This window comes from Polypterus senegalus, chromosome 13 (assembly GCF_016835505.1).
Source record: "Polypterus senegalus isolate Bchr_013 chromosome 13, ASM1683550v1, whole genome shotgun sequence".
Classification (NCBI taxonomy): Eukaryota; Metazoa; Chordata; class Cladistia; order Polypteriformes; family Polypteridae; genus Polypterus; species Polypterus senegalus.
In genome coordinates, this window is record NC_053166.1 from 52,583,667 (window position 1) to 52,611,387 (window position 27,721).

Genomic DNA, 27,721 nt, shown 5'->3' on the forward strand with positions numbered 1-27,721 from the left:
GTAGACCTCCCTGAGAGCAGCTTGGTTAAGGGTGAAGCCTTTGAAAAAAGATACCAGATGTATCTCTGTCTTCACAGTCTTTGGCTGTGCCCAGCTTGTGTCCCTGAAAAGCTTAAAGATTGTAATGCAGAGAGAATGCTTGAAGTAACAGAAGAATTTCTTAAATTCATAAAGAGGAGGGACTCTTAAGTTAGAACAAATATTTCTGTGTGCACACTGAGTTTCTCACCTGGCTTTGGTTTGTTCTTCACATCTGGAAATTCACAACCAGCAAGCCTGTCTGAAGGAGAAAGAAAAAAGAATCATTAGGAAAGTTATTTCATTAGAGGGATACAATAAGTAAGACTGTTAGACCTGGGATTTATTTATACCTGATCAAAATACAGTAAGTCATCATCTCATTGTAAAAACAGAACTCCACCACACTAAAATATTTTAGTAACAAAACCATTGGGAAAGTTGAAGACCACACGGAGAGAAAAAAAGCTTCATTTTGATAATGAGTCCTTACCTAAAGTACCTGGAGTGAACTCATGAGGACATTGGCCACTCTAATATTATTATTTATCTTTTCTCTGTTATCACTTGGATGCTATAAAAAGTATTCATATAAAAAAACTCCTTGGATAAATGCACTTTATATGTATATACACAGTATATGTATCTATGAAACTGGGAAACAATATCTATTTCCAAGATAAAAATGCACACCAGCCTTTCCCCCACCTCAGAATTTTTGAATGTAATTTTACGCTCTACTTTAAATATACTGTAGTGTTGAAAGACTTCTAAACAGAAGTACACATTATAAGAATGTATTAAAGTGAAATGAAATTAGCTTTCTCAGAGTCATCTAAATAATGAATGTTGAACATACTGTAGCCACTTTATCACTTTCACATAACTGAAAGGAGATAGATAGATAGATAGATAGATAGATAGATAGATAGATAGATAGATAGATAGATAGATAGATAGATAGAGAGTCAAAATAAACTGATTGCTTTGTGTGCACAATAGAGAGCCATCTGAAAAGCATGTGCTGCCCTCTTGTGGTACTCCAAAGGTACACTGGATTGACTCCAAATTGTTCATAGCAATAGTAAGATTGTCTGTCTACAATATAGGCTAAAATGTTCAACATTAATGTCTGGCAAAGTAAAATGCAAAAACAACTTGCTGTCAACTATAAAATAAACATATCCTCAAATTATCATTTCATAGGAAATGCAAAGCTGTATCAATCAGTCTGGAGCTCTGCTTCTGTACACATGAAAGACAGCTTAAAACCATTTTTAGATCTTCAGTGCATCACCCACTTCTTCACTTACATAGGCAGGTTGAAGAAACATATCCCCAGTAAACACACATTAGAAAACAAATATTGATCAGCTTTGACTACAGTACCATCATAATGCACTACCCAGTACTAAACATTGCTCAGGATGTACTAAGCACTAAAAGTGTCACGTAATTTTTTGTTATTTGTGGATGAATTTTTCAAAGTTATGCACATAGACCAGAGTACTATCCTTTCAAATATTATTAGCTATAAAAAGAAATCTCTTAATTCTTACTCAATCTGTAAACTGTGCTGATGTCACTTTTTAAAAGCTCGCCGAGGAGACTCTGGCAGCCTTGTCCATCACTAGGATCAGACAAGGTCAGTGATTTCATCTCATCTTCACTCACAAACAGTAACCAAGCATCCCTGTAGATGAAGGAAAAAAAGCAAGAGGCACACATATGAGGTCTGCGTGAATTAATCTGCATTCAGGTAAAGCCTGTGTGGCATCAAAGGTAATATCAGGGCTGGCATAACAAAGGTACCAACAGGTTAGTAGTTTGATGGACCCTTGGTTCCTCCACCTTTCTTGGTGTCACTTCATATAAAGGTAATTTCAAAGAGCGAATACATAAAACTGGAAATTAGAAGTCAGAGGTGCAAATACAAGAAATTTAGTTACACTAAAACAAATGACTAGAGAAACTTCTCCTCTGGAACACATATATTGGGATGGTCCCCCTAAAGCCTGGTGTTCTCAAAACCCTACCAGCCATTTGACTTACAGAGGTCGCACATGCACTGGCTCCACCTGCTTTTTCTGGACAAAGCCTCTTTTCCCAGTTGAGATGTTTTTGCCCACAAACCAGTCGAGGCTGGAGAGCAGAAATCCCAAAACCTCAATGCGATCACCTTTTTTGAAGCTGAGCTCATCAGTCTCCAGTGTCTTGCTGTCCACCAAAGCAATGCAGCTGCCAGTGCCTGAAAGATGAAAATTAGTGGGAGAACGTACAGTATTGTGACATGCACACCAGAACTGGGTAAATGTTGATTTAGATTTACAGAGTGGAGTGAAAGAGACTGAGCTTTTTTTAAAAAAAAAAGATCATATGAGAAATATATAACAAAGAGAGAGAGAAAGAGAGAGACAAATGAATGTTCCCACTCCAGCAGCATCTCTTTCAATAGTCCACAACTTCTGTTATGTTTCACAGTAATGGAATTTTAAAACCTCACCTCAAATGATCTGCTACAAGGGTATCTGGTTTTCCATTAAATACCAAAACCATGAGTACCATCAAAACATTATAAAGCAATTATAAAACAGCTTCTGTCCACATAATATTCATCTCCTACTTGTCTGGTAATGTTGAGCAATACCCCAAGATGAAGGTCCTGGTACACGTGTCCTCCTACACTTCCTAAACCTTGGGAAAGCTTCTTCTGAAATATATCTCTGACTATGCTTCTCAGCTTTACCACTTAACACTGGCTTCTGTTGTCCTCAAATCTCATGTCCTCCCTCAGAACTACATTACTTAATAGTAGTCTCACTGCCGAATGAGCCTAGAAGGCTGCACAAATGAAAAAGAAACCAAATCAAGGCAGCTTACCAATGGAAGTTGGAAAATGGTGGTTGTCAGGAGGTGGACATCCAGCATTGCCAGGGTAAGTCTTGAGGAACCATCTAGAAAAACAAAATTTGAGCAAATTTTACCATTGGTCTAGCTAAACTACAAACATCTTGAACATGATTTATAAAGCATCATAGTGAAAAACATTCCAACGCACTTTACACATACATTGAGAGACATTATTTGAAGGCACCACGTAATGAGGTTCCTACCAAACTGGAACTATTCTTGGCACTCATTATGGTTCCTTCCTAAACAAGGTTCAAACCCCAGAGCCTAAACTCAAAGTACAGATGTGCAGTATGTGCAGTACAAGCAGTGTAATCAGCTGAACAAAACAAGATAGACAATGTAGACCCAGAGTAGCATTCAGGTGCGTTCAGGAACTTGGTTAACTGTTCTGAAGGTTGGAGCATTACATTTTCTTTTATTTACTCAATCTAAAAGAGATATATCAATATTTTTGTTACTTTTGTAACACTGAATTATATTAAAAAATCTTCTTCTTTTGGCTGCTCCCGTTAGGAGTTTCCACTTTTTCCATAACTTCCTGTCCTCTACATCTTGTTCTGTTACACCCATCACCTGTATGTCCTCTCTCACCACATCCATAAGCCTTCTCTTAGGCCTTCCTCTTTTCCTCTTCCCTGGCAGCTCTATCTTTAGCATCCTTTTCCCAATATACCCAGCATCTCTCCTCTGTACATGTCCAAACCAGCACAATCTCGCCTCTCTGACTTTGTCTCCCAACCATCCAACCTGAGTCGACCTTCTAATAATAAAATGAAATGACATGTATTACCAGAGTGCATAAAATACATTTTTAATAGCATATTACAATGTCATGTGGTTAAAAACTCACAAACTTATGGTGGCTGAAATAGCTTTCACAGACACCAGACTCCAACTCATGTAATATAAAAATTTCATCAAATGATGGCTTATTGCAGGGGTGCCCAATACGTCGATCGTGATCGACCGGTAGATCGGAAAATTAGTGCAGATAGATCGTGTTGCATTCAAAAACTTTTTTTTAAAATGTTAGTCTATCATATATCCTCCCTATGGCATTTGCCACTTGATTGACATACAGGGCGGCCAGTCTGAGATCTCGTTTCTTCTAACACACTAGTCATCCTGCATGCACAATCAAACGTATGAGCTACTGCAAAACCCCAGCTATCTCAGTGATCTAGTTAGCCTTCCAAATTATATCGACTAAAGAAAGGATTTAAAAAAAAAATTGTTGGGTTGGTGGGGAGGTTATGGGCTGAATGTGGAACTAGAAGATGAATGTCACAATCGAAGTGCGTTTGTCTGATCTGTCAATCTATCATTGCTATTCCAAAGAAGGAAAATGTGGAAAGGCACTTTCGAACTGTTCATAAAAACTACAAAACTAACTTCCTTCCGAAAAGCGATCTGAGAAAGAGAAAGGAGAGGGAGCTAAAATCGCAGAGATTTCAAGACCCCTGGCAGGAGAAAAAGGAGTTTCTTCTTGTCATTAAAGATGCAGAATACAAGCAAACTTAATAACGATCAATGGCCGCTAGACTTGGTATTTTTTTTCCTATCTGACCAACATGTTGAATGAGCTTAATTTACAGCTGCAAGGAAAAGAGAACTCCATGGTCAATATGATTAGCTGAGTTAATGCTTTTAAATGAAAAATGCAACATCTGTCCTCAAAGCTGTAGGGCCTTGATTTGAGAAACATTTAAAACCTCGTATCAGAGCTGGAGACGCAATGGAAGGCTAGTGCGCAACATGACAGCATATGCTACAAGCAGTGTAGCATATTGACAGACGGTTTCAAGACTCAGCTTTACTTGACTTTATATATTCCAACACTGACTTTATATATTCAGGAGTGGCTTTATATATTCCGACGCAGACTTTATATAATCAGGCTTTGACTTTATATATTCTGCCGCTGACTTTATATAATCAGATTTTGGTGTTATATATTCCAAAGACTGACTTAATATATTCCGAAAATCATTATGTTTGCCTGTTTGGCACCCCATATAATGTATACTCAGTATATATATATAGTGACAGATAGGGGGCGCTATCGCTCCCTTGAACCCTTGTCCAAGACGCCAGACACCAGATAAAAATCCAAAAGTAGACTTTATTAACAGCAGTGCACAAAGCACCCTCCTCTCCCCAATACTCATAAATAACTATCAAATACACAATAAACAATTCCTCCACTCCCAGACGCGTTGCCACCCTTCCACCCAGCTCAGCTCACTCGTCTGGGATTTCCCAGCGTCCTTTATAGTCCCTGACCCGGAAGTGTTTCCAATCCCCCAGTCCATGTGATCTCCTATCACTTCTGGGACAGATAAAAAGTCTTCTTCTTCACCCCGGAAGCACGTCATTCCTCTTGTCCATGTGACTCAGACATACTTCCGAGGCGTAAGGCAAATAATTGCTGTTCCCCCCTGCAGCAACTCCTAGTGGCCCCCATGGTATCTAGCAGGGCTGTGAATAAAGACTCCAATGTCCATGATGTCCTGCTGGCATTCGGGGCACCTCCATGCTGCAGGGAAGGCTCCACCTGGCGGCGTGGGGGTATTGGCTGGGATGAACGGCTGGCCATATATGACAATATATATATATATATATATATATATTGCATAGTTTTACTGTCAAATAACGCAAAGAGTACACGACACGTGTTTAGCACTAATTCTGGGCTCATCAGGCGTACACACTCACTGCAACCCCTCTTGGGGATCGAACCTTGGACGTCAGCAGTGAAGCCTCCTTACGTTGTGCCACGGCGTGTGATTAGTTTATTTGACAGTATGTAGAACGGGGTAATTGCATTCATGGCATTCGTAGTCTGAATCACAATCTGATTGTATGGGTGGTTACCTACTTGCCGACTTGCAGACCACCACAAGCGTTACTTGGTAGGTAACCACTAATACAATCAGATTGTGATTCAGACTACGAATGCCATGAATATATATATATATATATATATATATATATATATATATATATATATATATATATATATATATATATATATATATATATATATAGCATTTTTAATGTAGGTAGATCATTTCGACCTGGTCATTTTAAAAGTAGGTTGCAAGCCGAAAAAGTCTGGCCACTCCTGGCCTATTGTTATTTGCTGGTTGTGGAGGGTCAATGGCTAATTGTAGATCATATTTCATAAGCATAATATTTTTCAAAGAAGTACCCAATAAATATATAAAATATAAGTTTAAATCTGTTTTCTTGACAGAGATGCACGAATCTTTCTTCCCATACTGGAAATTTGTTTTGCCATCAGTAGTGGCTGTTGGACATGGAAAAAAAGAACATATATGAGAGTAAATCAAAAATTAGAGGTGATTTGAAAATTACACAGTAACAGCAATGGACAGCAATCGAACATGTTTGTGATGGCTTATGGGTAGTTCAAACACGCGCAGTCTAGTTGAAGCCAGGCCAAATGAACATAGATGCTGTTCCTGGGTTTCCCTTTGTTTTTTGGTTGTTGAAATTTTTCATGCTTTATTGCAAAAATATATTATTTTCCTGGATGCCTTTCATTTTGAATTGAATTGAAATGAATTGAATATTGAATTTATTGCCAGGTATCATAGTAGCTAGGAATTTCTCTTAGTGTTAACATCCTTGCACAAAACAAAAAAAATGCAATTAACAGCACAATATGCAATACATGACACCATCCAAACATTATATTTGTGGTTGTAGAGAATCCATTGCTCAAAAACACAAATGTAAAAAGTAATTTGACAATACCGATTTGCACTCATGCCCAGTAATAAATATTGTAAGTCTTTATACAGTAAATGTAATTTTCAGATTAGGAAGAAACAAACATGAATCAAAGACTGTATTTGGTCAGAGTTTGTGTACTGTTACTAAGTGGTTGTCTGAGCCTGCAGATATGAAACAAAAACTAAACATGATGATCAAGATTTGTATGTCTGGTTTTCGACTCCTGCTTTTGACCCTTTAACTATGATTTTGTTTTGTGTTTTGTTTTCAATGTATTGGTTGGAATTACCTTTTTGGCATTGGATCTTGGCTGTTTCATGACTATGCTTCATCTCCAGATCACTTGTCACCTAAATTTCCTCCTTCTCAGCAGAATACCATAACCAATCACAGGTCACCCATAGCTCTAATTGCATATTTTCTTTGATATACCGTATATGTTGATACAGTATTTTTATCTCATATAATTAGGTCTCTTGTGTATCTGTACTGTGATGAGTTAAGGCATTAGGAATTAGTTTTCTTTGTTTTCAGTCCAAAGCAGGAGGTGCTAAGGGGAAATCCAAGCTCATATGTAATCCAATTCAACATACTGACAGGTCATGTGACTTGTTTGGTGTCATGTGATGAGTCAGTGTGGCTAGTCAGACTACCTTCTCAGGCACTATGCCAAATTTGACGTGATACAATATATGTACAATGTACATGTACCAGAGAACTGCAGTCACATATCAACAATAATTGCTTGTTGTGTGCAATCCATCCTGTGTAAGCCATCTTTGCTAGGTTCTGCTCTGTTGGTTTAGCCAGTGTTATAAATAGTTAGGCTTTAAAGAACTGTTAATGAACAATAAATTAACCAAATCCATCCATCCACTTTTTAACGTTCAGCCCCATAAAAGGTAAACATTATCCCAGCAATGCTCCACACAAGGTAGCGCACGGTCCACCTTTGGTCATACTGACACACATGTGCACACCAATTTAGATTTACCAATTTAAATAACTTTACCTCTAGAGGATGTAGGATAAGACCAAAGTACCCAGAAAAACCTATATGGACACCATTTGAACATGTTAACCGTGTGACCTGACCAAGCTAGGTATTGCTCATGGTTTTCCTAGAGCTGTGAAGAAGATGTGCTATTGCTAACTGTATTATTCTTATACTGCCCAAGGGAAAAATTCAAAATGTTGAATTAACTGAATTATGTAAGGGGGGATATGATGGAGATGAAGGTTCAAATTATTGATTCCACCAGGTTCTAGTTAGTACTCTGTAAATTCAAATTAAATTGATGATGGTATGTTTGAGTGTGCCTTGTGATAGACTGTCACACCACCAAGGGTTGAAGTGAGCTCAAAGATACAAGGATAGGCTTTGACCTCCTGCAGCCCTGAACTGGATTAATCTAGTTTAAGGATTATGGGTGGCTTCAGTGTGCACTGGTCAGATGGCGCTCATTAATTCCCTGCTAGATGGAGCCATCCTCATGCACGAGTGGCAAAACACTGATTAGACAATCCAAATGGCCCAAAGTGTGCTAAAATGAGGAAATCAAACACCGACAGGCAGGTTAGTCACCCCATGAGTATGGAAGTCATGTGACCAAACATCTTTAACCAACAGAAGCAATGCAGTTTGATATCCTGAGATAAAAAAGGAGGACACTGAACACAAACAGTGAATAGAATTAATTTAGTGGTGATTGAGAGGAACCTGCAACCAGGAGGCAGGCAGAAAGCTTTGACATCACTGAATTTCTTGCTCAGGCTCTTGGAAAAGATTTATTTGACTGAAAACAGACAAACCTGTTTGCCATACAAAATCCATCTTTAATCACGCTACATGATCCAGTCCAGAATCAGAAAGAGTAGCAGTCATATTAAACAAACTGAAACGTGAAACTGATCTTTGTTTATGTAGTGCTGCAATCATACTTGTGATTTCCTTTTGTAGAATGCCAAGAGTTTGTTGTCCATTCCTGGCAGCGTCACTAATGAAAACTGGCTAAAAGCATATGATTGTCTCCTCGTATGGAGTGCTGATTCAAAAGCAGGGGTCTAGTGCCTGACATAACAAGGGCCCCTCAAGCTTTCTAGCAAGCTCTTTGAAGAATTGGTGGAATGCTACCATCTCCAAGGCATATGAGCCAGAGAAATGCTTTCTTTACATTATCAGAGCAAGTCTGTAATATTTTGACTTTGTTGTCTATTGTGTATGGCATTGGATAAAACCCTGTGGCTGCTGATTCAAATCTAAACACTGATTTGCTGTGTGACCCCAAGTTAGTGTGCAAGGTTGTTGGCTGCCCAAATATGGAAATAATTGTGCCATATTTAAGCTGATGAGTTAAGCATATCAGATAAAAATGTCTGTTAAATAACTAGAAGAATGTAGAAGTTCAATCAATTTCAGAATTTTCCTCAGTGAAGAGTCATAGAGATATAGTCAACCTGGCAGCACTTGGTACAAAATGGAAATAGTTGTAGAGAAGGTGCCAGTCTATCACAGCACACATTCATACACACATTCTCACTCATTCATAGTGAGTATCCAATCAATCTAACTTACACCAGTCAGAGTACACAGACAAATATCCACACAGACATGGGAAGAACATGCAAACGTCACAAAGACAGCAAACAGATCTGCATTTGAACTCAGTCTCTTTGACGATTGAGCATGACTATCTATTTTGCCCCCCAAAGTAAACAAGGAATTGTCATTAGTAGTTTTAAAGAGTGGCATTTTGCAGGAGACACTATCAGGGTAAGCAATGGCAAGGGGACAAAACAATAAAAAGACATCCCTGGCACCTTGGCACTCACTGGTAGAAGGGGTAGGAGAGCGGCTGCACGGCCTCCACAGGTACCAGGCCACAGCGCCCAGTAGAAAGCACCATGCCCTCCCACTGGTTCTGAAGTCCAATGTTCCTCACCAACATCAGATCATTCTTCCTGGTGCTGAAGTCTTCATCACCCAGGCCTGAAGTATTGACCAGAGCTTTAGCATAGAAGCTTCCTGAAAAGAGAAGAAGGTGAAATATGGCATTCCAATCTGTACAACATAATCCAGAGAAAAGTAGAAAATATTAAAAAAAAATGGACAGCCACTCCCATTTTGGGCCCTGTCTGTTTTAGGCTCCAGGGTACACATTGTTGACTATGGTAAGTTTTTCAAACTAGTCTTGGACATTATTATTATTACCACATTATTCAACAAGGATTCCATTACTCCACCTATCACCAGTGGGCAACTTTCTATACCAGTTAATGGAAAACCAGGGCTGTACAGAAACTGATTCAAAGTCCATCCCTTGAAAGCTGAATGAAGTCTGTACACACTGTCATAAACACAAATGTCGCTTTGGGTGCTAAGGTGGTACTGCTACAGAAATAGCTATAAGAGTGGACAAGGTGAAGCCCAAAGAGGTGTACTGTCTTTTTTATCTTTTATATTTTATATTCTTCCTTTATTATAGTGCTTCCCTGAATATGTTTAACCTCCTTTCTTCTTTCCCTCCCTCTCTACTATCCCTCATTTCCTTATTATTGCTCCTATCTTTCTTATATCATCTTGACTTTTTGTGAGCTGCACACTGTTTCACATTTTTTCTTCACATGGTGTTGTCCGCTGCTTTTTCTTTTTGTTTTCACCTAACCTTCTCTGTCTTCTCATCTCATTTTTCACCTTTTTGTTTATTTTTCTCAGAATGTACCAGCTTTTGGTTGCCTTTCTTCTCTCCTCTTATACCTTACCGCTTCTCTTCCATTCATTGTTCACTCAAATTTCCCCTCAGATTTTTTTAATTTTCCCTCAATTCTACCTTCTCTGAGCTTCTTCTCCAAATTTCTTACCTCATTTATAAACTCAGATAGATAGATAGATAGATAGATAGATAGATAGATAGATAGATAGATAGATAGATAGATAGATAGATAGATAGATACTTTATTAATCCCAAGGGGAAATTCACAAACACTTAAAAACCCACAACACTTAAAACGTGTGATTTGTAATATTAGAAAGATATTATTTAGAGGTAACATAAACTATATCGACAAATGGTAAAGAGAAATAATTTTTGGAGGTTACGTTTATTTACTTTGATGTTTTATATAATTTATTTTGGAATATTTTTTAATATAAATATTTTAGTCACAATATTTTCTTTTAGTATTTCTTTCTTCTAGTATTTAAATACTTTTCATTGAATGTTTTTCTGTTCCTTAATTATTCTATAATTTTTGGAGTTTTTTATTTATGTCATTACTAGCAAAATACCCACGCATCGCAGCAGCAAAGTACTGCTTTTAAATTTTTATTAATAAGAAAAATAAACCTTTTTAAACTGAGGGAAAATATACCAATAATTATTTGTTAAGGATCTCTTTGTATACCATGTTGTCAGTTCGGCACACCGGTTGTAATATGACCAAGCTGTGCGCTGAGCTTACTCTTGAGCATGCAATGTAAAGTTGGCCATGTGAAAAGCAATCTTGCCTCAAATCAATGGCAACCTTATGTAGGGTCTGTCCCTGAGACTTATTAATTGTCGTTGCGAAGCAGAGCCTTACTGGAAATTTGAGGCATTTTAATTGAAATGGGAGATCAGAGGGTATAACGGGGATGCGAGGAATAAAAACTCTCTCCCCTGAGTCACTGCCAGTAAAAATAGTTGCTTCAATTAGGTTCTTTAGCAGACACGTGACCTGAAGTCTCGTGCCGTTACAAAGTTTTGGTGGCTGTAAGTTTCTGAGTAACATTATTGGTGCCCCAACCTTCAAAATTAGATTATGCTCAGGAGTGCCTGGAGGATTCAGAGTGTGGAGAAACTCTAGCGACAGCATGTCTATTAACTTGTGAATTTTTCTGCGAGTATTTGGCGGCAGCGTCACAAAGTTGTTTCCATCTAGCTGCATCAGAAAATGTACCATGACGTCTGACACACCACCTTTTTTACTGTTTTTTCACAGCTTGGATTGCTGCTGTCATAATCGGTTTCAGTTTCATGGTTTGTTTCAATTATGTTAGTTTTTGCAGGACTTGTTGTGTTGAAGTGACATTCGGCATCTGTCAGGCGTTGTAAGCACACAACCTGTTTCATCGATAACTTCCCATCCAGCTTTTGAGAGTTGAAATATTCATAAACATCAAAGTGTCCACTACTCAAATTGTCACCTGTGAATCTAAGATGTTTAAGAGGCATTGGCGGTTCTCCAAAGGTGTAAAATATTTGGCCATTTCGGTACACTTGAAAGCAACAACCGAATAATTCAGCGGCAGCTATCAACTCACATGCAGAACCATAGATAAAGGGCTTAAGCATTTCAGTTTTATAGTGCTCCTGTGTAGTATAATTATCTCCTGTACTGTCATCAGTCCACACCTTGAACCTGTCCCAGTCATTCAATACATAAGACACAATGCTCCTCCGGATATCAAGAGTGAGCCTGATATGGCCGTGCAATATGTAACAAAGAGAATGGAAAAGGCAGGCAGCATCTGCGGGCATGGAAACCACTCGGTAAGTGACAGTTCTTTGATCGATGGTGATCACCTCGATAGACATGTTAATGGGGTTACGGTTGGAACGATAAAGAAAATGGGTACCTGAACAATGTAAACCAGTGTTTCCCAAACTCGGTCCTGGTGAACCCCTCTGGCTGCAGGTTTTTGTTCCAACCAGCATCTGTTTTTAATTGAACCCCTGGGCTAATTAAGTGAACTAATATTTCCCAAGTTCTGTGTTTAGGGAACAATATCGAAATTAGAAAACTAAGTTTTCTAAAAAAAAATATTAAAATGTACCAAGCAGTTATATAGGAATAATGTATTTTTTCTTTTTAACAGTATTTTCATCTTGATTTTCATTCTACTTTTCTAGGTCTTCTAATTGTTTAATTAATGTATTATTTAGCTAAAGTACTTGCAGCCGTTGATTATTCAGTGTTGTTTGCCAGCGTGTCTGCTCTGCTCGTTTTAAATTGTCATTATTAAGATACAACAAATGGGGAAAAACTGCACAGAGAAAAGGCAAAGTATAAATAAATAAACAAAAGAGAGTTTTCAGTGTTGTTTGCAAGCGTGTCTGCTCTGCTCGTTTAAGCATTTAAATCTATATAAGGCAGGCTACCAACTACGTGGGAGGCGTGGGGATGGGGGACGCAATATAAGCAGGCAGCCAACTACGTGGGAGGCCGGGGGACGCAGGACACAACCCCGCCTCACATGGCGACCGAGCTGCAGGCTATGGACGTATATATGTGCGTAAGTAGGATTCAGTTGTGGCTGTTACGCATGGAATTTTAAAATGAAACCTGCTTAACCTTAAACTTAACGTAAGTAAGCTGTAAGGAATGAGCCTGCCAAATTTCAGCCTTCTACCTACACAGGAAGTTGGAGAATTAGTGATGAGTGAGTCAGTGAGTGAGGGGTTTGCCTTTTATTAGTAGAGATTCTTTCTTGTCTTCTCAGCCTAAGGGGGTGGAGCCCCCTTATGCTTTAGCTGTGTGACTATCCTCAGTCCTATATAAAGCCGGTGTTACTTCAATACCTTGGCTGAAGCATTGTTTTTCATACTTATATCATTCAGCAAAAATCTTTGGATTCTCTTTGCTCTTCTGGATTTTTTTATTTCTCTTTTTCATTCAAGGGCTTTTGGACTATTGCTCTTGTCTTCGGATTTTTATTTTTGGATTAAGCATTTGGTGTGTCTTCATTTTTGGAATGCTGTTTTGATGCAACCATCTTCGTTGCTGTTTGTTCATTTTTTTATTCTTTTTAAATAAACTGTATTATTATTATTAGAATAAGGGCTGTAATGTTACTTCAACCAAGGGTTTTCTGATTCCCTGCTCTCTTAAATGTTTTTATTAGGCCCCAGGATTTTTAAGTGTGTAGGCCTTGATGCCTAATTGAAATATTTAGGCTTTGTTGTTTTTCTAGACTCTATCTATCTATCTATCTATCTATCTATCTATCTATCTATCTATCTATCTATCTATCTATCTATCTATCTATCTATCTATCTATCTATCTCATAACAGTCATTGAATGAAACAACCAAAAGGTCTTATCACTAAAGAACCCCCTGCAGCTTCACCTAACACTAAGGAAAATGACAAATGGTAGGGCAGAGCAAAAACAGGCTAAAGGACAGGCAAATGTTCTGAACACTGCAAGACAAGAAGAGCAAATTCAGCACCAAATCAAAGTCAGAAGCCAAAAGTTTTGGTCAAGTCTTTATGAATAACACGTAAAGATTAACTCTTACTACTAAATTCAAACACTTTTTTTTAATGAAACCAATACGCCAATGATGTTCTTGTGAAAAAAAGAAAGATGAGCAAAGAATTCAAACTTAAAAGCAGTTCTGTCTTTCAAATGGGCAAAATCATGATCCAAGAAATTAAAGTGCAACAAACAAAACAACAGTCAGGAACCACAAGATCTGAATAGCAAAAGTAATGAATGCATGAAGGTTGTATTTGTTAGAGTATCTGCAAACCTGTATGGTGGTGTATTTAACAAGCACAGCAGTGCCTAATGATGGTAATTGTGTAACTTATGGGACTACTTTTAGGTAGTTATTGTTGCATCATGATAATGGCAGCGCAAAACAATGGTGCCCTATAAGCACAAAATGGTCAAGAAAATAGTAAAAAATACTTCCGAAAAACTGAAAATAATTTCAGTCTTCTTATATAATATGTTACTGTGGCTGTCTGTTTGTCTGTCCAGGATTTTAAATCACCTGTAGCTCGCAAACCTTTTCACCTATTGACCTGAAATTTGGTACACATATACTACATGACCTCTACTGTCTGCTTTCAGGATGATGATTTTTATTACTCTTTTTATTTTTATTTTATTTTATTGTAGAATCAATGCGGCGCATGTGTACGGGTGCCGTTCTCATCCCTACCACCTTCACCGTCATTTCCCCTACCTCTTTATATCTTAAATCATTCTTGATGCAGATTGAACACTTAAGTGCCAGCTTAAGTGAAAAATTAAGAAAAACGTAATAAGTAATTGCAACTCAAAAACTAACTTCAGTTTCAATGAATCAGTTTTAACGAAAAAGATGCCAATGGAAGAAGAGAAGAAGTGATCCACTAGAGTGGAGAAAACAGGAGCTGCTCAGGAAGCAGCAAGCACATAACCTCTGAGCAAATGAATAGTAAACATACAGAGAAAGAGTAAGAAAACTATGAGTGCTCAAGTCAAGTGTATTCACTGCATGTTATCGTGCAGTATGCCGTTACTAGTTACGATAATAATAGCAAATTAAGACCTAATATTAGCCATAATGGGATATAATCAGTGGGGAAAAAGGCTTAATTAAGTGGTCAAAATAAGAACTTGTCATGCTAATGAGGTGTCTCACCTTCCTGCAGGAGTAATCCAAGGTAGACAGTGGCAAGGTGCTCCTCACTAGCAGAAACACAGATCTTCACATCATTGATGAGAGTGGTGTCCAGCCAGAAAGTCTGGTCAAAGAGAAAGTTCTCCAGAGAGTGTGCCACATGACCTAGTAAAGATGGGAAGGTGGAGAAAGTCAGTCCTGAATTGTGCTTCAGCTACTAAGTAATAATCATGGCTAATGTCCCATCTAGGGAGATACATGAAAGGGATGTGCTGATCACTCTAAGGTTGGAAAGCAGATTACATACTTGGGAGACACTCAAGCATTCCAAGTAGTCAGAGGTAGATAATATAATATAAGAATGTGAGCAGCTCTTTCTGGGTTTCTGCAATATAACTTTAATATTTTTAGGATAACCTAGGGGAGCAAATAGTCAAGCAAGGTTTAATAAAAATAATTAGCTAAATAACACAAAAAATGGTATATGCACTAGACCAGTTGGTTTATCAGGTATCACTGAGTTTTGTTTCAGTTTATATAAGTACATTGGTGTCACTCTCCTTGCCAACAAGTAGACGATGGGTTTTCTGGATTCACATCTGCTAATTCTAATTCATACCTGCCTCAAGGATGCCAGTACAAGCCTTTGTGCTATACATGCGTTCATGTTGGATTACATTTATAGGCAATGTGCCCAATTAAAAGTGCGTCTTTGACTGCCACAGGCTTCTGATATTGTTGAATTGTTACTGTTACTGAAACAACACTGAAAATGTTGGTCTCTGAACTGACTACAGTACAGCCTGCTAATCATCTATTAGCTAATTGGCAAGGCAGTTGTGATAATCCCTGAATCAAGGAACCAGGTTCACATTTAAACCTAACTTCTCACTTACATTAAACCTGGATCTCATACTGACACTGCTACTGTAGACCAGAAACACCAAGTAATGCAATGCTCAGGTCAGATTAACCTTTTCAGTTCAAGGAAATGAAGATTAGGAAGTATTCACAGTTATGAAAGGAATCAACATGGGAATGCTGAATGTTACTTTAAAATGAATACTTCAACAAAAACATTGGAATACAGATGGGAATTTAATAGAAGTAACTTTTGCACAAACATTATGGACAAATTACTATAGACTAATAAGCTACCAAGTAATGCACTATATAGTAAGATTTTGGGGACCCTAAAAACTTGGCTAGATGCTATTTTGAAAAAAAAAAATAGATGAATAGGATTAATAATCTTGTCAGCCTCTTTTCATCCAAGTTGTTCTAATGTTCTAATCATCCAAGCTAAAGAAGGCGATCTGTAGGGTTGACAAATGTTATGTTCCATTACGTGCTCCTCATGCACGATTTGTTTGTTCTTTGCTGGTCATTGAATGACATTTTCCATGTCCTTAAAGAAGACAGAATATATTTTTAAAAAATAATCCTTTTCTAACCATATCACAACTCACTGTCTATAACAGGGGTTCTCAACCTGTGACTCATCTCATTTAAACTTGCTGCCAAACAAACATCAGGATGTTATTGACGTGCACACAAAAATCATTTGCATTGGTCTTCTGCACATTTATGTTGAGCAAATCTTCTAAAATCACATTATAGGTAAAGGCTCTTAATCCTCTTGCAGTTTGTATGTACTGTATATAAAATTTTATGATGCCTTGTGAGTTCTCCTAATTGTGTGTTCTTTTTCTTATATGCAATGACTAGGAAATTGAAAATGAAGACAAGTAGTAGTTGGGATGTACAAAAGAGGAAAGATAATGGTACTCAAGAGATGGTGCATTCTGTATTCAGTCAGTCATTATCCAACCTGCTATATCCTAACACAGGATCACGCTGGAGCCAATCCCAGTCAGCACAGAAGGCAGGGTGCCAGCCCACCACAGGGCGCACACACACACCAAGCATAATTTAGAATCGCCAATGCACCTACCCTGAATGTCTTTGGACTGTGGGAGGAAACCCACGCAGACATAGGGAGAACATGCAAACTCCATGCAGGGAGGACCCGGAAAGCGAACCCAGGTCTCCTTACTGCGAGGTAGCAATGCTACCACTGCGCCACTGTGCCCCCATTCTGTATTCAGGAGTCAGAAAATTAAAAGATGAAGTGAGCTGTTGGCACAATAATTGTTAGCAGTATAAAGAAGGCTGTTCAGTTTGCTCCCGTTTTCTCATATTTATCGTTACTGATACAGACATTTTTTTGCATAGTAAGCACAATTTCTCTGAAAAATGCTTTATTAATTCACATTTTCCAGAACATCTCAAGTGTAGTAATCTGCGATCAGAACCTCACTGTTCAAACATTCACTTGGCTCATGACTATAAAGAAAGAATTTTCTCTCGACAGCATCAGAAAGCTCACTAATGATGTATACGCATTTGTTAAGTATTTTATTTAAAAAGATGCTCAAGTAAATTGTAGAGGCTATTTTAATTATTAATTAAATAAACAGGGTTTCTGAGGGTTCGTTTTGTTCTTACTAACATTAAAAATGTGCTCTATTTTCTTGTTGTTTTGATGTTCTTCTTCACTGGTGTATTTTTCTATAAAGACTTAATCTAATAATTATTAAGTAAATATTGATGTCATCATCAGTTCAAAATATATGTTTTGTTTTATGTGTTAGTATGACATGTCATTTTCTTTTCTCACTGTGTGGCCCACTTAGCTTGTTGACAACTGGAGCTAAAACCTTCACCTCTAGGCTTATGGGTGATTGGCTGGCTGTACTGTTGACAATGGATACAATTTTTCAATGTTGTTCTTTCATGCAGGAACCTAGAAGTGAGAATTAGCTGAGAGCAATGCTGATACAATGGCATCACTCTACAAAAATTCCACATGCCAATGTAATTTGTGGAGAATGGATAGGGTTTTGTTGTGCATTTGCAAACCCCTACAGATAGTCAGGGATATGAAACAGATAGTGAGTTCAAAGGTGAAGTCACTTTACCAAGAGCAAGGTGGCTAGAGAATTTCCAGATTTCCTCCACTGTCTTAAAGGTGATCACAAAGCAATCCCTTTCAGTGTGAATGGAGACCAGCCTGGCTGAGAGGTCCTGCAAGCCAAAGAAACACAATGGATCAGTTTTTTTTTAACTAAATCAGTTATACCTCACTATTTACATATGTCTTTCAAGACTATAATGTGTAATTTGTATCCCACTGGTCAGTGAAAAATTCTTAAAGCTGAGCATGCAGCAAGACCTCCCAAAGGCTAAAATAATTAAAGGTTACAGGTTTAATCTCACTTTTAGACAGGTTACAGGTTAGTCATTCATGCCACCATAGAGTTAATGCATAATACAAGCAGAGATCCTAGTAGATCACCTTGAATAGCTCAGCCACCTGCTGGCTGTTGCTTTCTGAAATTCTCAGTTGGGTCCGTGCTGCCTCCTGCAGGACTGCATCCCGCTGCTGTGTTGAGTGCCTCACCACTGAAAACACCAATATCACGTCTGGGGATGAAAAATAACATGCACATCCTCCTTTAGTATCTCTCTATCAAAGCATTTGGACTAATCAGTGAATGTTCCAAAAGAAATGTTGGAAAAATTCATCCTAGAAATCCTCACAAACCAGTATCTTCTACAGCATACTATTGTAGGTCCGAAAACTCAGTGACTAAATACACAATATGTGCTAAATATCGGGATCAAGCATCCAACTCACAATCCAACAATCATTTGATCTAAACACCTTGTCAGTGCCTGTTTTTATCTTGACAATCAATCAGGTTAACTTAAGGAGCAGAATGAAAAGTTCATAACCTTAGCCGAACATATATTTTGGATGGTTAGATTATATACCTTATGATGTTGAAAGTTTATGATATTTTGTTTCAGCTTCCTTTCAAGTTTTTGCTTCCATAAGACCCTCTCCCTAAAACGAAAGGGTGAGAGTACCTGTCGAGAAAGTTTCTCCCACAGCAAGTCCAATAGTTTCTCCATCTGAACTATCTTCCTCAAGACGTATAGCGTTCTCACTGAGCCGTTGCTTCACAAGACTCTCCAGATCCTCTGAAAAAAACATTGTTAAGCATTCTCAGCTCTAGTAAACTCTGATAGGGGTATCTTAAAGCATCCTATGACTCAGATTAAACAAGGGCATGATTCACTCTGTTCATGTGTACTTGAAGTGCATGAAGAATGACACAATATAAGTAATAAGTAAATAAGTAAGTAATAAGTAAATACTTTATTGCAGGATTCTGATTTGGTGGAGCTCACATAAACACTACATCAATACAAACATACAGTATAAAAAAACAGTATCCCCGACAGAAACAATTTAACACAAATGTGCTTAGACAATTTTATCAAAATTAAGTTAAGACGGAAGTAAAAAATTTAGGGGTAACCGTTGACTGTAATCTGAATTTTAAATCGCATATTCATCAGACCACTAGGACAGCATTTTTTCACTTAAGAAACATAGCAAAAGTTAGACCTCTTATATCATTGAAAGATGCTGAGAAATTAATTCACGCTTTTGTTTTCAGTAGACTAGATTACTGTAACGCACTACTCTCAGGACTACCCAAAAAAGACATAAATCATTTGCAACGAGTGCAGAATGCAGCTGCTAGAATCCTAACTGGGAAAAGAAAATCCGAACACATTTCTCCAGTTTTGATGTCACTACACTGGTTGCCTGTGTCATTCAGGATTGGCTTTAAAATTCTGCTTATGGTTTATAAAGCCTTAAATAATCTCGCCCCATCTTATATATCGGAATGCCTGACACCTTATATTCCAAATTGTAACCTTTGATCCTCAAATGAGTGTCTCCTTAGAATTCCAAAAGCTAAACTTAAAAGAAGTGGTGAGTTGGCCTTCTGCTGTAATGCACCCAAAATCTGGATTAGCCTGCCAATAGGAATTCGCCAGACAAATACAGTGGAGCACTTTAAAACACTGCTGAAAACACATTACTTTAACATGGCCTTTTTATAACTTCACTTTAACTTAATACTGAAACTCTGTATGTTCAGTTCTTCATAATAACTATTCACAGTTGCTCCAAAATCCATACTGACCCCTACTCTCTTCTGTTTCTTTTCCGGTTTCTTTGTGGTGGTGGCCTGCCACCACCACCTACTCAAAGCAACATGATGCACCAACATTGATGGACTGAAAGCCAGAAGTCTACGTGACCATCATCATCAGGTCCTTCCATGAAAACCCTAAATACAAAGAGGACTGTTTGACTTATGTTAGGTAGATTGCCCAGAGGGGACTGGGCGGTCTCTTGGTCTGGAACCCCTACAGATTTATTTTTTTCTCCAGCCTTTGGAGTTTTTTTTGTTTTTTCTGTCCACCCTGGCCATCTGACCTTACTTATTCTATGTTAATTAATGTTGACTTATGTTTATCTTTTATTGTGTCTTCTATTTCTCTATTCATTTTGTAAAGCACTTTGAGCTACATTTTTTTTGTATGAATATGTGCTATATAAATAAATGTTGATTGATTGATTGATATGCTGTTCAAAAAAATTAAAGGAACACTTTTTAATCAGAGTACAGCGTCACATCAATGAAGTTTCTGGGATATTGATCTGGTCAGTTAAGTAGCACAGGGGGTTGTTAATCAGTTTCAGCTGATTTGGTGTTAATGACATTAACAACAGGTGCACTAGAGGGACAACAATCAGATGACCCCCAAAACAGGAATGGTTTAACACAGGGGTCCCCAATCCCCGGTCCGAGGCCCACTAGCAGGCCACGGCCGTCTGACATCCGGGCCGCAAGAGAACTGCCAGCAATGGAGACTCACTTAGTGAAGGGCTACAGCAAAATGGCTGCCCCTTTCATTGAGGACACTTTTCAGAATGCATTTCGGGGCTTTGCAGCGGCGCAGAGAGGTGAGAGAGTATTACAACAAAGTATTTTTATGGTCCCGACAGTTTCCCCATATGAGACGAGTCTATAGAAATCTCATTACTACAAAGTACATTCAGCAGATACTTTCATTACAATGAAGTGACCTTAAAATGCTTGAAAGAATCATCCACAGAGCAATTAGTTCTGTGGTCGCAGCTCAGCTGTGCACATTTACACAATGATCCCGAACAGAAACATTGTAGAATCATTTTCTTTCTTTGTAATTTCCTCGTATTGTTTTTTTTTTTTTTGCTGTTTTGGTTTTCTGTGGATTTCAGTGATACCTTTTGCTTATTGCTCATCAACATTTGAAAACATCCATTGGAATTTAACTCATTGCCACCCTCCTTTAGAAACGGCAGACACAAAAAAACGATAACAGTGTTAATGTTTGTGATGGGCAATCTGTTGGAACGACAAATGCAATGCATATGTGTTTGTTATATGCAAAAAAAGAAGAAAAATCTCAGGTTGCATACGTATGCGAACTGCTGCATTTGAAGACAGTTTTCATGTGGTTCAGTGATGCTCATTCAAGAAACATTTCTATTAATGCGGCGCTCATTCAAGAAAATGTGAGGTTTCTAAACTCTCTTGGGACCTCCTTCAATGGGACAACACGCCGAAGAGCGTCCCGAAGTCCTATCACCGCGTCTGTAGAAGACTGTTTATCTGTTGCCGGGGCAACAGCAGGCTCACAGATCTGCTGCATCTCTCCGCCAAAGCAAACAGAAAAGATCTCGATGGGTGATGCAAGGAACATTGTAAATGCAGGGAACAGTATTACTTGGCCACTAACCTGGTCACAACCCTACCTGACTGCAGCGCTGTGAGCCTCTTGTAGCCCTGCCCCGGGAATGGACAAACAATCTTACACAGACACGTCAGTCGTGCTTCGTGATGCACTTCAGCGTGACGTTCCCATTTCACAAAAGAGTTCAAGAACTTCACAGTATGAACAAGCATACAGGCACTATTGAGGACCCCACCTTTACCCACTCTGCAGACTCAGTATCCAGCCAGGCTGGAGGAGTGCTGGAGGAGCCTGAGGAGGAACATCTGAGGCAGTGGTGGAGCATCAGCACGTGGGGCAGAGGCAGAAGATACCTGTTGTTCAAGTTGGCAGATATAGTGGCTGCATTCAAAGCCAAACTTGATTTATGGGGTAAACATGTGAACATTGGGATTTTTGATATGTTTCAAACATTAGCAGAGGTTGTTAAAGATACCAAGCCAGGGCTTTCTTTCTCCCAGATGGTGGCTGGGGGCAAAGTAGTTAAATCTATTGCCTCTTAATATCTCTTTTTATGGGGAGTTTGCTGGTTCACCCCTGCAGGAAGTTGGAGCGTGTGGCATAAGAAAATTACATTTACATCAGCAATAAACTGCTCTTTGTCTACAGAAAAAAAGAGTTTCTTTTATTGTGTGAGGAATATTTTACTCTAGGATAAGATGGACTTTCTTCCCAAAATTGCAGCTGTTGAAAGCCTTCCAGCAGTCAATCAAAAGAACATCCAACCAGTTTTCTATTATCATAGTTCTTTGGAATTATTTTAAAAATTCATATGACGTGTGCAATATGTTCATAGGTATGTTTGGTCCTAGATTGATGCTAATGTTATGGTAAATCTTTGGAGTATTTTTCTGGTATTATTGCTGCGTTTCAAAGCATGTAAATTCCAAAAAGATGCCAAAGCACTTCCAATAACATCCACTATACAGCCAATCCAGCCATCCATCCATTATCCAACCTGCTACAGAAAAACCCCAGCTAGAAAAAACAGGCAAACACAGAAACTTTATAAAAATAAGGCTTACTGTTCATTGATATTATGAAGTTCCAAAGAGCACAATGGCAAAGAGTTGTCTAAAACACAAGGTAAGTTAAGCAAAGTAACAAATCACAAATCCAAAGAATGGTCAGAATTAAATTATAAAAGGTCAGGATTTGAGAAAAAAAAACACTAAAAAATCATAAAAGCACAGTGGAGTACAATAACTCAACAAAACCTCCTAGTGCATTTAAAATGAACTGCCGGGAACTATGGGGGAACCCTCTGATTTTAAATATGGTGAGCAGTTCCTGGCAGTGATTGGCAGATGGTCCCATCTCTTGGGGGACCACCCACAAAACACAAAGAACTTAACCTAGGCAACTTATATCCAATGACACAATCAAAAAAAAAGATTAATGCAAACAATCAATAAAAGTAACATTAACATAAATGAAAAACAAATAAAAATGAACCAAACAGATGTAAAACATAAATTGGAACCCTAGTCTGGGGGAGACCCTAAGTAAAACACAATAATTATACCTCAATAAAATCTTCCTATAATCATACATACTAATAATTCAGAATCCAGGTATGCTTTCACGAGGTTGAACTGTAGGTTTTATGACATTTAAAGTGTCAGCAACTCCCATGCCCAAATCTGTACTTCTTAGCAGTATTTTGAAGATTTTATGACCACACATTGTCCCATTGGATGAGCTTTAATCTGTGAATAACTTTAGCTTTTCAGGATAATTTTCAAATGTATAAAAAAGAAGAAAAATAAGTATTTCTTCTGAAATGCTTATCAGTGCATTTCAAGTATTCTCTATTTTGTAGCCTTTATATCTTCATGCTGTTTTGTTACTGTATAGAATTTTGACTTTGCTAATAATAAATTGTCAATTATTATATGCCTGCTAGCTCTGTAATTAATGCTGGGAAGGTATGGCTGCTTTTACTGAGGACACACGCTGGAACTCAACTTCTGAGCTTTACATTCTGAATACTTGTATTTGGTGAGCATTCTTTAATAGCGCCGCTTTGAAATAAGTGTAACACACGTTAAGTTGAGCTGCCTACCTTCTGAGGTTTTATTCTGAAACACACACTGATGAATGGCAGTTAGTCTTTGGGATCGCATATGAAATATTCTTTTTTTGGTATGCTGCATTAATCCCCATGGAGAAATTCTCTTTTTCCTATACCCCAACTTTCTCAGAGTTTTGGGGGCCAGAGAGCAAATACAGGTTAACAATTAAGGTTGCTCAAGGACCCAACAGAGTGGCATTCCTTCTGTCAGTGCCAGGATTTGAACCAGCAGTTACTGGTTACAACAACGTTTAATGGTAAATGGCCTGTATTTGATATAGCCTAACTAGAGTTCAAGAACCCCCCTAGGGGGTGACAACAGTCATTCACCCATTCACACGCTGGTGATGATAAGCTACTATGTAGCCACAGCTGCCCTGGGGCACACTGACAGAAGTGAGGCTGCCGAACACTGGCGCCACCAATCCTTCCGACCACCACCAGCAGGCAAGGTAGGTTAAGTGTCTTGCCCAAGGACACAGCAGCTGCATTCTCATGCCGGGAGCCAGGATCGAACCTGCAACCCTCCGATTGCTGGACAACCCGCTCTACCGACTGAGCTACTGCTGCCCTCAAACCCTAATGACTATTAATCATGTTTGTATTGCTTTCAAGTGCTATATAAACTAAAGCTTTGCAAACAATTGTAAAGCCAATCGAACTGAAATAATATATAATCATTTATAACTAATGTATCGGATAAACAGAACATTAGTCTTTTTGACCAAACTTCATAAATTGGATTCCATTCCATTTTTGGTTAGAGGCGTGAGGCTCTAGTGAAACTGTGTGAGTTAAAACTTTACATCTTTCTAAACTTATGGTCAGATAAAAACGTTTGCATCCCACCCTGTGCAATAGTGGATTCAAACCCAAAGTCAGTCAGCATCACTAAATCAGATCAGCATGAGCGAGTGTCACTGTGAAGGTTCTGCAAGTCCATGTGATGGACAAGGGAGCCCTGGAAATAAAAGGATGATATACATAATTTCACTACATCAAACAGATCAATACTGACTTACTTATATAATGTTGAGTATCGACTAACTTATGTAATATTCTTTGTTAAATGTTTGATGGGAAGGATTGATTATTAATGGCATGTTATAAAAATGATGCAATAAATTAACATATTTTAAAATATGCAGACTACAGCTTTGGTAACTACAATAAAAATTGGCTGATTTATACATGTGTTTTCTTCTTGACTACATTTGTAAGGTGCTTTGTAACTGAGTACACATAATTGTCAATTTGTTCATTCTCACTTGGCTCTTTAGAATTGTTTTTCTTTTTTCTTTTTTTTTTTTTTGCTGCTTTGAAAATGTGTGGAATAGCAATAGTAAAATATGGTGGATGTCCATCCATGTGTCTATTTCTTAGCCCACTTCTTTATTGTAGGTTTGCAGGGGTCCAGTGCCAATGACAGGTGCACTGAGTGGAAGGTGGAAACCAGTTCAGTCTACTTAAAGGGTTTCTTAAACACAGTCACACTCAGTGATATTTAGCCAATTTAGAGTTACCAATTAACATAACAGACACGCCTATCAGATGACAATGGAAAACTTGACATTTATTTGTTGAATAAATTCAGGGTAAGCACATATGTTAAAAAGTACTATATGTTCTATTTTTACATCAATGAGTGATAATGCAAGTATTTCATTGTTATGACATTTTGACACCACTAGAGAGCAGTATGGTGTAAAGGAGGTGACTCTGCTCTACAGAGGGACTTCCAGAGGAGCTTGCTTTTATAATTATTATCATTTAGGACAGATACATCCACAGGAAAGAGGGAGAAAAAAGCAACAAGATATCCTTTTGTATTGTATCAGTCTTTCCAGTGAAGGAAAGCTTTTGTTTGCACAACAATAAACAGGGTGTTGCACCAGTGTTTGTGTGTATAGAAAACAACTCAAAATGCATACATGAAAAAATGCCACAAAAATACCCAAAGTTAAAAATAATCAGCCCAGAAACCGAGAAGGTCTCTCCTTTTCTGGGCCTCTGGCCTGATAGGTTTGTGAAGAGGTTTGTGTGCTTTCCTATGCTTCTCCCTTCTTAGAAATGATCTATCCATCTGCTATCAGATCTGCTTCATCCAGTTCAGTGGCATAGGAATTTTAAATGAAGTTAAGTAAAAAACAAATGTCAAATAGCAAAAGCTGTAATGCCTATGTGATATGGGCAGCACTGTACACAGTAAGAATTGTGACATTTTTTTTAAACATTTAAATAAGCCTTGTTTTTTTTCACTTTTTCTTTCTGCTTAAAAATAAGGAATAATACAGGACTGCTTTGTGTGATGCTGTTGTCCCTGCTGCCAACTGGTGGATTCATAGAAATTTATTCAGCTGGCATGAAAATTAGCCGACTATTCACAGTTACAGCGAGTGTTTTAGCACATTTGTCTTCAATGCAAATAGTAGTCTTAGGCTCACCCAAGGTGGTGGGCTGGGAATTGTAAATCATTTCCTGATCATTTAACATTAAGAGAGATATGCTCTCCACCAGGATGTTGCCATCTTCATGGACCCTCTCACATCTGCTAGATGAAAATGTGCATCAGGCGCCCTGTGGCTAAGTTCAAAGCTTACCCTCAGCCAGAGAAACACATTTTCTCAATTTCTCAGTTTTCAGTTTCACTAAGAAGTTTGCACAAACTGCAGTATCTTTTACTTTAGGGATGAAAGACGCCTTCATGTTTAGTCTAGTTAGCCTCTGCTACCTGTCATTGCCCCAGTGCTGGACTCTGGGAGCAGCCATACAAATCCGTACTTGGGGAAATACTCCAGACATCAAGGCTGAAATTTTCTTGTGCTTTCATCTTTCAGTTTTTGTGTACATTTGGGGAGCACAGCTAATTAACGCAGTGGACATACCCAAGCTCATGCCGTATCTGTGCAAGAAGCCTTCATCTGTTCCGTAAGGTGGCTCTGTCAGGCTGATCTTCTCCGTGCCTGAAGAAAGAAAAAGAAAAATGAAAGGTCAAGGTGTGCAGTTGCAATGCATGGACATTAGCTAATGATCTCTGAAAGAGAGGCCCAAGCATCTGTCTCCTGTAAATAATCTTGAGAGAAAGTGCATAGTTAATCAGCTCTCTGTTACTGAAAGGTCATGATCTGAATTACAAATGGAATGATGGGAGTGCCCAGAGCTTGTTGTAAATGCAGCCAATTTTTGTATGTCAGAGGCATCTTTGTTAAACAATTAGGGCAGAGGTGACCAAAGTGTGGCAAAAATAAAAGTAATATAACTCCAATCCATTCTTAGACCACCATATTAGGGAGTCCAATTTTAACCAGAACAGAATGCCAGTTCAGTGCAGGACACTATCACACACATGTCCATAATGATAACAAAACATTCTCAAAACCTCAATCCAGTTCAGGTTTGCAAGAAATGAAGCCTGTCCTGTTAGCAGCAGAAATAAGACAAGAACCAGTCCTGGACATGAAGCCAGTCCAGTGAAGACACCCACAATCACACACTGCAGATTCGGAGATCAGAATTGCCTAACATGCATGTATTTGGGATACAAGAAAAAAAGAAGACTACTCAAAGAAAAACTCACACAGACATTTGGAAGAATGCACAGACTTCACAGAGGAAGGCATTTTTAGGATTTTTGCCATCTATTTTCCATCAATCCACCTGATGCAGCATTCAGACCCAAGACAACAAATTAATGAAGCAACAGCACTAACCTCTGGACCATCTCTCACTCTTTTGATAACTTTTTTTGATAACAAAAAAGGAGGTTGGATGACAGTCAAGTCTTGTTCTGGGGAATTGCTTATGTACCGCTGCTAGGAAAACTTAAAAATATACATCGAATTCAGAAGGCACAAAATGAGAAAAAGTGAAGGAAATG

At 38.3% G+C, this 27,721-nt stretch overlaps 1 protein-coding gene across 9 annotated transcripts in view; it reads right to left on the reverse strand.

Moving 5' to 3' along the window:
• Nucleotides 1-27,721, reverse strand: part of sh3tc2 (SH3 domain and tetratricopeptide repeats 2) — an 80,932-nt gene that overhangs the window by 28,197 nt on the left and 25,014 nt on the right. For all 9 annotated transcript variants that reach the window (XR_005636117.1, XM_039773943.1, XM_039773942.1 and 6 more), the window contains exons 2-11: nucleotides 26,730-26,807; nucleotides 18,999-19,112; nucleotides 18,424-18,551; nucleotides 18,047-18,152; nucleotides 15,087-15,230; nucleotides 9,523-9,715; nucleotides 2,899-2,972; nucleotides 2,071-2,266; nucleotides 1,578-1,711; nucleotides 230-280 (exon numbers count right to left, since the gene is read on the reverse strand). Coding sequence is in view for 8 of the 9 variants with exons in the window: in XM_039773948.1 (XP_039629882.1) it covers nucleotides 230-280; nucleotides 1,578-1,711; nucleotides 2,071-2,266; nucleotides 2,899-2,972; nucleotides 9,523-9,715; nucleotides 15,087-15,230; nucleotides 18,047-18,152; nucleotides 18,424-18,551; nucleotides 18,999-19,112; nucleotides 26,730-26,807 (1,218 nt within the window). In the remaining variant the exon portion in view is untranslated. The remainder of the gene's footprint in view (nucleotides 1-229; nucleotides 281-1,577; nucleotides 1,712-2,070; nucleotides 2,267-2,898; nucleotides 2,973-9,522; nucleotides 9,716-15,086; nucleotides 15,231-18,046; nucleotides 18,153-18,423; nucleotides 18,552-18,998; nucleotides 19,113-26,729; nucleotides 26,808-27,721) is intronic.